Here is a 15,017-nt window from a genome sequence, read left to right as displayed (position 1 = left end):
TTATTTGGGGCTTGTGGCAAAGCCAGCACTGAGTCCATTATAGAGTATTATTAACATGTGTAAGAGTGACATCATTCGGTTATAAATAAGTGGCGTGCAAGAGGCCTTGAAAAGGAGAGAATATGAGGGTGTCCAAATTACAGATATACTACAGAATCACAAAAACAGACTTAAAAAAATAAAGTCAGCGCACTTGAATTAGGTCTTTCTACCAAGGATTTGCACCATTATCTGTCAATACAGCGAAGACTGCAATAATTGTTACGGCTGGCCAATCCTGCACTCCTTACTCACTGAACTCAGCATTTCAACACTCCTGCAACAGACTCAGACTCTCATAGGGCTTGTCTTCACTGCAACATTAACTTGGACTAGCCTGGCTCCCATCCACAAACATAACTCTCACCCATCAGTGCAACCTGAGGTAGCCCATCCATCTTGGGGTAGAGACTTAAGCCTGACTAATAGTCACACACAGGCAACCCACACACTTATAATGAGGACTCAGGCTGAATTGCTCCAGTGTCGATTGTCCTCCAATGCCTTCCCACAATTCCCATCATGTGCCCAGAAGATCAAACAAGTTCTCCCCTAATTCACTGGCAATGAATCAGAACTGCTCAAATAACTGCAGTGCTAAGAACCACTGGATATGACCCCACAAGTGAGTTCTGTATCAGTGTGGATGCTACAACTCCAGTATGGCTTTAAAGTGTGGCTGCTCGCACCTAAATGCCAGTCCCCCAGATTAACTCTGCAGTGAAGGCATGGCCACAGTCAAGTACACATACCTCATTCATTGAGTAAATACATCAGCCAAGAGACAGCACAAAGTAATACTTCATCTCTGACATCCCAAAGAAAATATATTCTGATGCCAAGTATTAGTTCTAAATTGTTGAAGTATGGAGTAGAATTAGAGTGACCAGACAGCAAGTGTGAAAATTTGGGACAGGGGGTGGCGGGTAATAGGCACCTATATAAAATAAAGTCCCAAATATCAGCTCTGTCCCTACAAAATTGGAACATCTGGTCACCCTAAGTAGAATGGCACTGAAATGCACTCACTGCCTGCAGAGTGCAATGCCTCAGATAGTCGGTGTTTGACCAATTTGACAGTGCCTTCTAATCAACATCTGCACGAAGCATAATCGCTATGCCAACGGCAGTTAAAGAGCTAAGAAATACGTGGGTTTAGGCATTACACCAGGTTACAAACCCAGCCGCTTCACCTCATCCAGTTTAGAAATTGACGTCAATCAATGAAGATAGCTATACTGATTGCTCAAAATAATAAAAGGTGCAAGAAGTTCAGATAAATGAAAAATGTTTACAATTGCCCACTGAATTCAGAGCAGGTAGGGTTTCTACAATATAAACAATAATAAACTTGGACTACTGGATCTTTTTTCAGTACAAAGAAAATAAATCCTGCTGATTTCCCCATGTTTAGGAAAATCTTACCTGATTGTCAATTCTACACAAAAGGCTATATCATGTCATCAATTGAAGTCAATAGTTGCTGAATAACCTGGTAGCTTTATAAGATCCAAAGATTATTCTATGAGGAAAGATTTATTAGTTTAAACTTTATAAATGTTTCCTGACAGAATTGCTATTACATGTAAAAAAGGACAGTAGAAAGCAGCAAGATTTATCATTCATTTCATCTCATGAAAAATGTCATTGCTTTAGATCTGCAAAAAGAAAACGAGTACTTGTGGCACCTTAGAGACTAACCAATTTATTTGAGCATAAGCTTTCATGAGCTACTGCTCACTTCATCGGATGCATGCCATGGAAAACATAGTGGGGAGATTTTATCTACACAGAGAACATGAAACAATGGGTATTACCATACACACTGTAACAAGAGTGATCAGGTAAGGTGAGCTATTACCAGCAGGAGAGAAAAAAACCTTTTGTAGTGATAATCAAGATGGGCCATTTCCAGCAGTTGGAGTCTGAATGAGAGACTGCTGAATTGGAATTAATTTACAAACTGGACAGCATTACATTAGGCTTGAATAAAGACTGGGAGTGGATGGGTCAGTACACAAAGTAAAACTATTTCCCCATGTTTATTTCCCCTCCCCCTCCCACCCCCCCCCCCACCCACGCTCTGTTCCTCACACGTTCTTGTCAACTGCTGGAAATGGCCCACCTTGAAAATCACCACAAAAGTCCCCCCCCCCACTGGTAATAGGTCACCTTACCTGATCACTCTTGTAACACCCATTGTTTCATGTTCTCTGTGTATATAAAATCTCTCCACTGTATTTTCCACTGAATGCATCCAATGAAGTGAGCTGTAGCTCACAAAAGCTTATGCTCAAATAAATTTGTTAGTCTCTAAGGGGCCACAAGTACTCCTTTTCTTTTTGCGGATACAGACTAACACGGCTGCTACTCTGAATCCTGCTTTAGATCTGTAACAGCAGGAACAAGTAGCATGCAATCAAAGGAAAACTTGGTGAAGGGGGGAGGAGGGGAAAGAGATAAGAGCATAAAAAGAGGATCCTAATAAATTGTTCTAAACAATGTGTTAATACAAATCAGGGATGTATCTGATGTCCACCAATACTGTCAGCCAGACTAGCTGCTGCCCTTAGCAGAATGCCCAGCATTTCTCAGAGAATGTTCTGACAGAACACAGAATGGAAATGACAATACAGTGGGTTTTTATTAGCATCCGAGACTTGGAATGTTCAACTGATTCCAATAACACAGATCCCTACAAAGCTGGGGAAAGGAGTATTACAAAAAAAAACCCAGGCATGACCATGAAAAGGTAAAGAGGGAAGTGAAGAGGGAAGGAATGGGGCGGGGGAGAGAGAGGATTTATTCTCCTTGTGCCTTCCTTCACAGCTACTGAAAGTGGATGCTGCTCAGAGTGAATGAAAGCTGGGGAGGGGAGGAGGGAGAAGAGAGAAAAAAAAGTGTCATCACCCCACTCCCTTTAGGACGCCGGGGAACACACAATCCTATAAAAGGTGCCTCAGCTCCTGATCCCCTTCAGCAAAGCAGAGAGAGAGAGCTGGCTGCACAGAGAGGGAAGGGGACGGCGTGTACTACTCACAAGCAGCAGCTCTCCTGGTCCAGCGAGTGTAGCATCCTTCTATAGTTCAAGCAGCATAACCACATGTGGTGTTGCTCAAGCCTGCTCTGATCCCTCTCTCACTTCCACTGAGTGAGTCTCATTTTGTTGATCAACTGTCTTATTTTTGGGTGGGGTGGGAGGGGAAGTGGGGGGAAGACTTTCATATTGCTGGGACAAGGGGAGACATTCAAGATGACTTCTATACCTGCATCCAGCTGGAGTGCAAATGAGAGCAGCGGCTGGAACACAAGCTTCTCTGGATCAGGAGGCAACTGGGGGCAGCCTCTGGGAGCTCAGGCTGGTAACATCTCCTCCCCGTTAGCACCTGCAACAGCTAACTTCTCCAATCAATTTGTGCAGCCCTCCTGGCGCATTGCCCTGTGGTCTCTGGCTTATGGTGGGGTGGTGGCCGTGGCCGTCTTTGGCAACTTGATTGTCATCTGGATCATCTTGGCTCACAAGCGTATGAGGACAGTGACTAACTATTTCCTGGTGAACCTGGCCTTCTCGGATGCCTCCATGGCTGCTTTCAACACCGTCATCAACTTTATCTATGCCCTGCACAGCGAGTGGTACTTTGGGGAGGCTTACTGCCGCTTCCACAACTTCTTCCCCATCACTGCGGTCTTCGCCAGCATCTACTCCATGACGGCGATTGCTGTGGACAGGTGAGAGAAGGGTGGGGACAGGTGAAGATGGGGTGGAGACAGAATCTCTCTGCTGAAAAATCCCTGAGAGAGAAAGCCAAATAGGTGAGGGGGTTGAGTGATGAACACTGTACCCAAAGTGCTCTGTGTGGAAATCCTGCTGCAGTCCTTGTGTCTGTTAGACAGATCAGCACTGACACTCCACTGTGCCTTTTCAAGATCCTTCCCTAATGCTCATTTTAACTTTTTTTTCCCCTCTGTCTGATTTACCTCTCAGTCTCTCTCTCCTTGTCATCTTTTATTTCTGCTCCCTTAGTCTCTTTCACATTCTTTTCCTGTGTGATGACTTCAGCAGCTGTCTTTGCTCCCATCCTTTCAATAATGATTGTGCTATGCCAGCACCTGCTCTGGGTGTGCTCTTGACCAAGGAAGATGCTCCGTCCATACAGTCCATGCCATTGTGCTACACCCCGCTGCTGGAGAGTCTATACTAATGGTGTGATTAGAGGAAGCATTTCAAATTTCCCTCTTTATTTCTGCAGCTGGCAGCCACTGAGGAGGACACATCTGAGAGAAGCATCTACCTCTGAGGTCCCTTCCAACCCTGATATTCTATGAATTGTAGTTTACTTCCTCAGCAGAGGGCCCGCAACCTCACACTGTTGTCAGTAACTCCCCTAGTAGGAAGCTTTTTTCAGCTTTGCCCCTCCTGATCTTAGCTAATGAAAATATTTACATTGTCATTTGTGTATGCCAGTACGTGTGGCTACAGGAGGTATTATGTTTTTAATAAAGTATATGATTTCCTTTTCAATAATCAGAGCAAGGAAGGCTGTGATCATGAGAGAAAATAGAATAGGGACAAAACTTCATCCTGGTGTTCTTGATGCTAGTGGGATAGGAATGATACAGAGGTTCCTATTGACGACACCATCAAATCTCACAAAAATGTTTCACTAGATTGTTCCCTGACTCTTGCAAGATCAGTCTGTGGCTCTCCCTTAGGAAGTGCTCCCTTCTTCCTGATCACTTTCACATACACTATATTGAAAGGGAGACTCAGCACTTCCTTCATGAGCCTAAGCAATTTAGTTTACATTCAGAAAAATTGGTAGCTTTAAGATGCAGATCTGCAGCAATAGGTAGTGTAGTTATTTCTAAGACTCTTTACTACGTGTTTGTTATTGCAGTGCATTTATAACTTTTTAAATGCAAGAGAGTACATAAGCTATTAAAACCATGTTCTGTAGTTTTGCTCACTTAACTTGCTAGAAAATCTGAAACTTTGGGGTGAGAATTTTTAAAAAGGTTCAATCATATGAAGCTTTAAAAACAAGTGCAAAGACAGCAGCAGCATTCCTACAGAGCAGAAGATCATAATACTTCTTTGTGAGTTCTACTAAATTGTAAGTCTGAAGGCTGAATTCTCAGCTGCAAGAACTCATGCTAGGTACGGCTGACAGAAGTGTGATTCTAAGCCACCTTTCCACTTCCTCTGCTCCTGGGGCTAGTGAGGGCCATTCTACCAGCCCCAAATTGTAAGAGTACACTGTGCTCTGACTTCACTCCTGCTACCAACTCACTTTACCTCACCTCCAACACACACCCCTCTGCTGAAGGGGACATAGAACAGATGGAATAAAGCCAGGTGTGCCATCCTTATGAAGGCTGAGGATTCCCCAGCTGCCCATTTAGGGCTAATTTAATGTCCTCAGTACTCCAAAGAGTCTTTAGTGGGTACTGAGGATCTGGCCCTAAGATTTTATTCATATTGATCCAGATGCCTTGTCTGCATTTTTTGTGAGAAAAAAATTGAGATATTGCATTACACCAAATATTGCTGATTATTCTAGGAGATTGGAATCAAAGATGAAGTTGTCCTGTGTTACAAAGCCCCCAAGGAAGAGAGATAGGTGTATTTCTAGAATGAGTGAAAAAAAACACCTGTCCTGCTCCCTGCTCCACACTGCCTAAAGCATACATGATGGACCTAAAACGTATCTGAAATGTTTGGCTTGGTTTTAACAGGTTGAAAGGCACACAGTGTTAGAAATTCGTTAGGTGCCATTCTTTCCTCCAACTTATTTCTGAGAACAAGTGACTGGGCTCAGAGATCAGAATGGGGGCTGTCAACAGAAGACATCTCCCTCCTCCACAGGAACCTGCACCCAGAAAAAACACACAGTCTTCCCTTGGTGGAAGGAGGCGTGCAATCAACTGTTCAATGAGTCCTTTTGTTGCCCAGTAAAAAACAAATATTCAGCTCTCTGCAGGGTTTATCAAAAAAGTCTTTTAAGACAAAAAGCTCCTCCTTCTGAGGCTCAAGCAGGAGAGCCGCAGCCACTGCTGCCTTCTTTTATACCTAAACAGCTGGGCCAGACACCCAAATGCACATGCTTCATATCTTTTAACCCTTCCCCACCTGCTTCTACAGCACATCCCTGCAGACTCATAAGGAAACAGTTTAGCTGGGAATCCCAAGGAGGATCCAAGACCCAACCCCTCACAGAACCCAGATAGGTAGCATGTCCTTCACAGGACACTGTTCTCAAAGAGGTCACTTCCTAGAGAAGAGATATAATGCTGGATTCCTGCTTGCTTTCATGAAAGATCTCACACTTACTGTCAGAGCCAGGATGTTGCTTCTGGTATCTTGGTCAAGTTTTAACTCCAGCAATTAAATTCTGCCAATCTAAATACCACCAACATCATCAATTGGATATGTTATATTCTTCACTTCCTGTCTTAAATTGATGTGTAAGTGCTGTTAAACAGGTGTCACATTCCACATTGGACACGTATGCATTTCAGCAGTGGGTGAAGTGATCTGTTTCTCATGCCTACCTCACAGAGGTGCTGTGCTAGTTCATTACTGAATGTTATATACTTGATTTTGCCACATGAAAGGCACTATAGAAATGCAAATGTTACTTTATGGCTATTTTATTTATAAATCACTTCCATGTAGTGTGCCAGGGCACTTAAGAAACAGCACTGAAATAAAATACAATATAATTAGCATGTCAAGAAAACAATGTTAAAAAAATATTTAAGAACCATATGCCAATGCATCAAATTTAAAACACTGGGGGGAAATGCTACCCAAGGACTGACATTAAACCAACAGCTTCTTTTGCAGAAGTGTATATGTCCCATATGACTAGAAGCTATTAAAATCAAGGTTCTGAGACTCAAAAATGCATACCTGTAACTAAGTTTTATTGATTGTATGCATTAGTATCCACAGGATATTCTTCACTGTCCCAGGTGTCATTAACTACCAAGAAGGGCATTGATCAAAGTCTCAAGTGATGTGGATTTCCTTCAGTATTTCTAGGACTCTGTTGAGTGACTAAGTCAAGTTCTTGGATGGATGTGCTTTATCAATACTGTGTTCAGTATGAAGTCACTGGAACCCACATAGGCCATCCCAGACTAAGGTGATCTCCTCAGTGAAGCTGATAGTTCATTGCAGCAAGGAGGTGCCGAGTTCAGAAGTTGAGGAGGAAGACATTTTGGGTTAATGAAGTTATTCACAGTCCAAAGTGTAAATTTAGCAGCCTCTAACAGAGAAGACGTAAAACATCTAGTTTTCTCCCACAGCCATCATGTAGGCTTGTAAGGAGGCTGTGTGTTGAAATCTGACTTTATTTGCTGTTTCCTACTACCAGTTTTCATTTCTACTTGCCCTCTTTCCGGTTGGGGAGGAAAAACTCTGAGGTTCCAAGAGTAAAGCAGTAAGGGGATGCTCTGGTACCAGGCCTAGTGAATGATCATAATAATTCTAATCTTTGGGTCTAATGACCAATGGCCCCATTCCACCAGCTACACTGATCTCAGCATAGAGGAGGAGATGGTGGTGTGGTCATGCTGGAAGGGTTGGGTAGTTTAATACGTGTGTTCCCTATACTCATTTCCAGTCTAGAAAAATCAGGCTTACCCTATGAACTACTATGTGTTTAGGCCTTGAAATTAACTGTGACAATACTAGTGAAAATGGGTAGGTTTTGGAACATAGCACCACAGACATTGTCAGCATGGATGTTGAAGACTCCCAGGATAAAAAGCTTTGGGTATTTTATGTGCATAATGAAAGGTAGCATCTCGGTTTTAATTTCTTTCTTTTCGTGTGTATTTATACTATTAACACACCCTAAAAAAAAAAATCACAACTAACATACTGTTAGCATTTCCATAATAATTCTCTCACTTTTTCCAAGATTCATAAACACATTAGTATGTAAGGAGTCACCAGATAGCAATGTTACACATATTAGAAGTCCTTTTTCCTAGTCTGCAAAGAAGTTTTTGCTCTTTGAAGAAATGCCATATTGTTATTAGCTTTTTATATGCAGTAGTCCTTGGAGGAAGCTGTGGCAGATAGAGAGTGCTCACTGGATTTGGAGTAGCTTTCCAGGAACCAAGTGCTGGAGTATAGGCTAAGATTTCTGAAGAGTGATTTGCTTGTGTGCTATTTGTGATGCCTCTGTTCCAGGATATATATGTGTGTGTGTGTCTATACACACACACACACACCGCAAGTTACATTTAGGATATAGACTTACTCTGTATCACTCATTTCTCCTTCACTTGAAAACCAACATGCAAGGTCCCAGAATTTGCTACTACTCAGCAGAGGGCCAACACTGGCATCAGAAGCAGGACACTGGTATTGGAAAGAGAGGGTGTATGTGTGTGTGTGTATATATATATATATATATATAAACTTTTTTCCTACCTTATTCATATTTCTGATAAAGCAAAACAAGACCTCCAGAGAAATGAATGCACAAAATTTGACATAAGTATCTTAACTTACATTCTGAATTTCCTCGTCTGGAGATTCAGGTTTCTATTTTGTATTTAACTCATACCATCGTGCCTACATATGAAGAGGTTCACTCACCACAAGAGCACTTCCTCATGGGCAGGTGTGGCATAGCAGCTCTCTCCCCATATGGCATCCCCTGCTGACAGTTGTTCCATTACCGCAGTGGTCTCTCTCCCCAAAATTCAGCCCTCCAGACCAGACATGATTTAATACACCCCTTTTCAAGTTACAAAATCCCATAGGACAAGAGTCTGGCCATCTCCGGATAGTGTTCAATCCTAGCTTAGGGGTTAATGCCTCTATCAGTAGCTAGCAAAGGAGCCCATCCCATCCGCTACTCTGGGTTCTAACCTAGAGAACCTATAACTAGCAATCAAGGTCCTCAGTACTCATCCCTAGGCTCCTTCCTGCCAAGCCTCCCTACCTCATTTTGCCCCAGGAGCTTACTCTGCTCCCAGTGGCTATTTCACCCCCTCCTAGCTTCTTACCAGACTGCTTACTCGAGGATAGGCACTCAGGCCTTACGCTCCCTCTAGACTTCCTTCTTGTCACTGAGCCACCCCCATCCCAGGAAGTGACTAGAGCCTCCCTCCACTGCAGCCCCCTCTGTTTTTCAGCTTCCTGTTTTTATACTATTGTCCACCCCTTTTTCCAGCTGGGCTTCATTCTCAGTTAACTCTGGCCCTCCTTCTCTCAGGTGAGGCAGGATAACCTAACTGGCCTCTCAGGGCTGGTGTGGGGTGCACATCCCCTCACTCTAAGGCTATACTATTTCATGTGAAAGCAGGCAATTATGACTTGAGCTCTGTGAAATACTTGTACTGAGCCTCAAACTAGCCAGAGCCTGTAACTACAAAAGTTAGAAGCCAGTGACCCTCCCTCCCTGAATCATGCTCCATAGCTACCACTCCCTCCTACAACTCCCATAAGGTATTTCATTAGACCTTTAGATGGCTTAGGGCTTAATAAAAAAAGAAACAGTGGGAATCTTTTGGCTGATTTCAAAAGGTTTAGCTCAGGCCATTCATGAGGCATTATAGGGCTTGTTGGGGAGTAGTAAGGGGTCCTTTTGGCACAAGGGTTCAATCTAGAATAGGAAGGGGCATTTTGTCAGAGCTTCAAATGAGCCTCCAAGAGTGATTTGTCTCCAACCCACAAGAACCAAACTGCAGGGTTCAGTAGATGCCAGGAACCTCTTTGCAAAGCAAAATATGTAAAGATCCCATTGCCCTAATTACCACTCCTTTCTTCAACAAAGAGGAAACAATTAATCCAATACATTTTCTACAATGTAAAATTACTGTTTTAAACAGAAAGTGACTAATTTGTTCTACCAATGAGCTACTCCATTCACTTTAAGAAAAGAAACTCTTAAAAGTGCAGCTCTGTGCCCATGTCTTGTGTTCTTGTATTCTACTCAATATTTTCTTTTTCCTCTATTGCGTCACCCTTCCCCTGCTGAGCAAATTTATCTAACGCTCTATTTGAACATATTAATGTTCCATACATCACTGCCTTTGCTTGTGAACTAATTACATAGTGTTCGAGCTCTTTGTTTGCTCCATGTAAATAGTCTATGCTTGATGTTTCTCTTGGAAACTGGAAAGCTTGTTTCTTTCCAATAAATCCCTACTCCTTTCATAATCAGGCCCATCCCACAGCCTTTTTTTAGGCAAAACCAGTATTGCCTTCGTTACAGAGACAAGGTGAGTGAGGTAATAACTTCTATTGGACCAGCTTCTGTTGCTAAGAGAGACTAGTTTTCGAGCCATGCAGAGCTCTTCCTGGTGGTGTGATGGTATCCCAACAGGCCTGGTTGCTGAAAAATCTTCCTCCTAAACAGTGCATTCAAGAGTACTGGTTGCTCTGGGGGAAAACACACACAAAAAATCCTTGATTTCATAGTTTTTTATACTTTAAGATTAATCGTCTTGATGGAAGTGAATACATGATTGATTTTATATGGAAGTTTGGTTCAGTATGCTTCTTCCTATGTGCAATAACTTGGACCCTCATTTCTTTTGCTAAAAAATACTGATATCATAATCCTCATAGCGTGGCCAGCGTGGCCAACACATCACATGCTGAACCGAGTCATTGACTCTCTAACAGCATCAAAAAAATCAGTCGCCTAATCCTGGAGCCGCAGATGCTAAAGTCATCTCAGGCTCCAGACTTAAATGAAGGGGTAGCTACATCCCTACCTCAGCAAGTTACCCGACTGAAATTGGAATTCTTCATATCAGGACTGTTTTGTATGTGGTGAGGTGCGCTCTGCACAGACAGCAGTAATGTGTAAAGGGGGTCTCTCAAGGTCTCTCAATTCCTTATTTTCCTTTTCCTTATTGATAACATTGGATTCATACCATAGACCCAATATGTAACACGGCCAGCCCATTGCCACTTTGGCATTTTCAAAGCATTCAGTTCATGATTCACCTTTGTTTGATCTTAAGTCTAATCATAGCATATTACACACACATATATTTCCATGTTTTACTAACCATCTTTATTTTTCATTTCATCTGCTTCAAAAAGTTCAGACCCAAAATGGAATCTACTCAACATAGTTATATATTCTGAAACATACCAATCCTCCAAAACAAAATTTGCAGTACAGAGGGGTTTTTTCAGGAAGGCGATCTGCTAACAAATCTGGAATGCAAATTCTCTTTGTGACTGTTAGCAATACCTTGCCCCATTCCTCTCATTACATGTGCATGTGAATTACCCTTTCTGTCATGTCTGCCTGTTGGACTTATTCCTTTGAGGAGCTAAAATACTCTGCACTTTGACGTCTGTATTCAGAGAATATCTGAGTATCCAGACAGTTAATTCTTTCAGCTAGGTCAAAGATAGGTTTCTTGCTTTGCATATCATTTTAATATATTATCCTCCTCGGATTTTATCACAGCAACAAAAATATTCACATTGTAAAAATTTACTTGTATAGTGCCATTCCACCTGAATATCTCTAGCCACTTTGCAAATATTAATAGTTTATGGATTAGGCCTCCCAGCGTCCAGTGAGATCAATTAGCATTTTCCCCCATTTCCCAGATGGGGACAGTAAAGCATAGAGAAGTCAAGGACTTCTTTTTCAAACATGTCCTCTACTTTTGACTGTGTCAGTTTTTGAGAGCCCAATCTGAGACACACAGGGTTTGATTTTCAGTACTTCTACATCACCAATTGACTTCATGGCATATTGTTGTCTTACAGTATGTCTACACTAGCACTTTTGTCGGTAAAACTTCTGTCAACAAGAGGTTTGAAAAAAATACATAGGTGACACCAGCAGAAGTGTGGACAGCACTATGTCGGCGGGAGACGCTCTCCTGCCAACATAGCAGCCAGAGCACACACAAGCTCTCTCACACACACGCTCACTCACTCTGTTACTCTCTCTCACACATACACACACCACTCTGTCTCATAACACACATACACACTGTCTCTCTCACACACATACACACACATTCTGTCTCTGTGTCTCTTTCTCACACACACACACACAGTTTCTCACGCACACACCCTGTCTCTGTCTCACACACATACACACTGTCTCTGTATCACACAAACACACACACTCACTGTTTCTGTGTCTGTCTCTCTCTCTTTCACACACACACTCTGTCTCTCACACATACATACACACACACACACTCTAGCTCTGTGTCTCTCTCACATACGCACAAAATAATTTTTGTACGTTCTAGCCTTGACCCCGCAGGGCTGAGGTGCTGATGAACACCTATAGCTATCAAATTTTTCACAATTTTATATAATTTAAATAAGATTTATGTGGATTCAATATTTAAGGTTCTGGTCCAACTTCCAATTATGCCAACGGGAATTCAATCAACTTTAACAGGAATTGGGTTGCCTTGGAATTATTAATAATATTCAAAATTATTAATATTAACATGGAAACCAAACACTAATTTAAACAAATTATTTATTAAATCCAAAGGCCAAATGGTACTTATACAATTGCTCTAACATGCCTAAAAAGCCTAAATAATAAGCAATTGACTACATCCATACAGTAACAAAACATTTATAAGCATTTGACCAAGATACTTACCAACAGGCTAAACCCAGGAGTGCTTAGACCCATATTGGTCCGCTCCGGTGTGATCAGAAAGGTATTAGCAATGAACCCTTTAAGAGTTTCCTTTTTATACCCTTTAAAAAACAAGTGATGTCATTGCCAATTACTGACTTTCACTAAAAACCAACTTGAGATAGTTCACCCTTATTTCCAGTCTTGATCCAGACAAGATTTAAAACCTCATTTCTTCCCAAGGCCTTTTTTCCCCTCCTTTTTATTGCCAACAGTTTTTCCATTGCACCCGGGTTCACATAGGATTTAACACTCGTGTGTGTGTTGGGAAGGGCTATGATGGCTCATTTTAAGACAGATACTCTTTGTTTTATTTAAAACCATCTGCAGTTCTTCCTCTCAGGCAGAGGCCTTCCTTTTAGAAACTTCCTCTTATCTCATTTGTTATTCTTTGAACTAGACATCCTCCCTACTTCATTTCTTCTGGCCTTATAAGTTATTATTTTCAAGACCTTTCTTCTATTTGCTAATGAGTGCCTTTCTTCACAACACATATATTTCCTTAACCAAAGTTAAGATAACCCTAAATCTTTAATTTCATAATTTTCCTACAGGTTGGGATGTAAATTACACAACATTGGTATTCTGCTCCAAATAAAATTGTTCACAATTGCGTGAGATTTGCATTTATCTGATGGGGCTGGAAATAAAAGATAGGATGTAATAATGTTGCTGAAATAAGCTATTTATACTAGAAATGTGCCGCAGTATTGAGTCCAGGTTCAGATTTTGACTGCTCCCAAAGTTTAGGGAATGATACTTTTATGCCCATCTCTAGCATACATACATAATGAAGCACAAACAACATATAAAGCATAGTGGAATCAGGAGGATAAGGAGAAGAAAGAGCTCTCCTCAGCCCTTCCAGAGCTGGGAAGGCTGATTCTACCAGACTCTTTCAACAGCACCCTGCTGGGTAGTGTTCCTATTTTAAAAGAAGCTGTTTAATCTGAGGAATTAAATTAAGGCTAAGTAAATACATTACCAAGGGCATATTGCAAATTAGAATAGCCTGGGATGAAAGATAAGACCACAAAGGAAACTGCAGCTCTTTTGTGAGGAAAATTGACACTTTTTCATAACTAGCTTCAGTTTTCCCTCATCTTTGAGAACTGAGGGTGAGAGAAAGATCACCTTTAGTATCAGAAAGGAAATCTGCTTTATCTGCCAAGGTCCCTGAAAGATCAGATTTTCAATCCAATTTCAATTTTGCCTAAGATTGCATTATAAAGACTTTTTTGAACTTCTCTGCAGTGCTTGTCTGAGAAGCAACAACAGCGTTCTTTGCTTCCACCATAACATCCACAAAGTCTCGATCAATGGATTTGTCTGAAGAAGTGAATAGTCTGATTATTCCAACCTTCCTTCATGGTGGGGACTGTGGAAATTTCTAGAAACTTTACAGACACAACCCAGAAACTGAAGCCAGGAGTGGGTGGGGTGAACTGCAGCAGCCTGTTTATTAAGTGATGTGTCTAAACCAGGCTTAAGATCCGCCTCTTTTAGAAACTGGCTTACCCTCCATGCCGCATTACATTTGTTGTAACCCACAGAGGTACTCCAGAGGGAGCCCCCTCAGTACAAAAGAAAGAGCTGCCAATAGAATGTTCCATGAGGGGCCCTCAACTTAAACATTAGCTATCCCACTTGGTCCAGAATATCCAGGATTTAGTGATCTTCAGGGCAGGCCCATCTATTTACTCAGGCATTTGGGGAAGGAGAGACATGATAGGGGCTGGTGTGTGTGTGTAAGGAAGGAGAATATTATTGGGCTTTTTATTTTGCTTGTTTATTTTTGATTTGGGGATGGAGAGTAGCTGCTGGCTTTACTTTTGATTGTATTTTTAAATTGGACAAAGAGACCAAGGGCCTGATCCAAATCCCACTGAAGCAGTGGAAGAACTCCTGTTGACTCCAGTGGGCAGTAGCCTCACAATATTGGGCCAGATTTTCAGCTGATTTAAATGGAAGAGCTCTGTTGACATGTGCCCATGTACATCAGCTAACGATCTGACCCACTCTTTTTAGCTGAAATATTGAAAAAACTCTCCTTTAAAGTGTTTTTCACACATCAATTTCATATGTTACAGACCTACAATGAAATACCTTGTAACAGTTATGAGTTATATTAAGTAGATTAAATGTTTGTATTAGAGAGCTCATTAATGCCACTCACATGTGCCCAAATACAACTCTAAACAAGGGCTGCTATAAAAAACTGACACTGTGACACGCATTTTCACAGTCAAAGAACCAGGTTGCCTTGTGAATGTAACTGGTTATTGTACTGTCCAGCCAACTACTTCTGGAGAG

General features: G+C 41.7%; 1 protein-coding gene across 1 annotated transcript in view; it reads left to right on the top strand.

The window, feature by feature from the left end:
* The first annotated feature begins 3,292 nt into the window (after window positions 1-3,292).
* The window catches only part of TACR3 (tachykinin receptor 3), a 63,157-nt gene continuing 51,432 nt past the window's right edge, over window positions 3,293-15,017 (top strand). Inside the window, exon 1 of the mRNA XM_073340040.1 lies at window positions 3,293-3,768. Within this exon, the coding sequence (XP_073196141.1) occupies window positions 3,293-3,768 (476 nt within the window). The remainder of the gene's footprint in view (window positions 3,769-15,017) is intronic.

This window comes from Lepidochelys kempii, chromosome 4 (assembly GCF_965140265.1).
Source record: "Lepidochelys kempii isolate rLepKem1 chromosome 4, rLepKem1.hap2, whole genome shotgun sequence".
NCBI lineage: Eukaryota > Metazoa > Chordata > Testudines > Cheloniidae > Lepidochelys > Lepidochelys kempii.
This window is presented reverse-complemented; position numbering and strand designations above follow the sequence as displayed.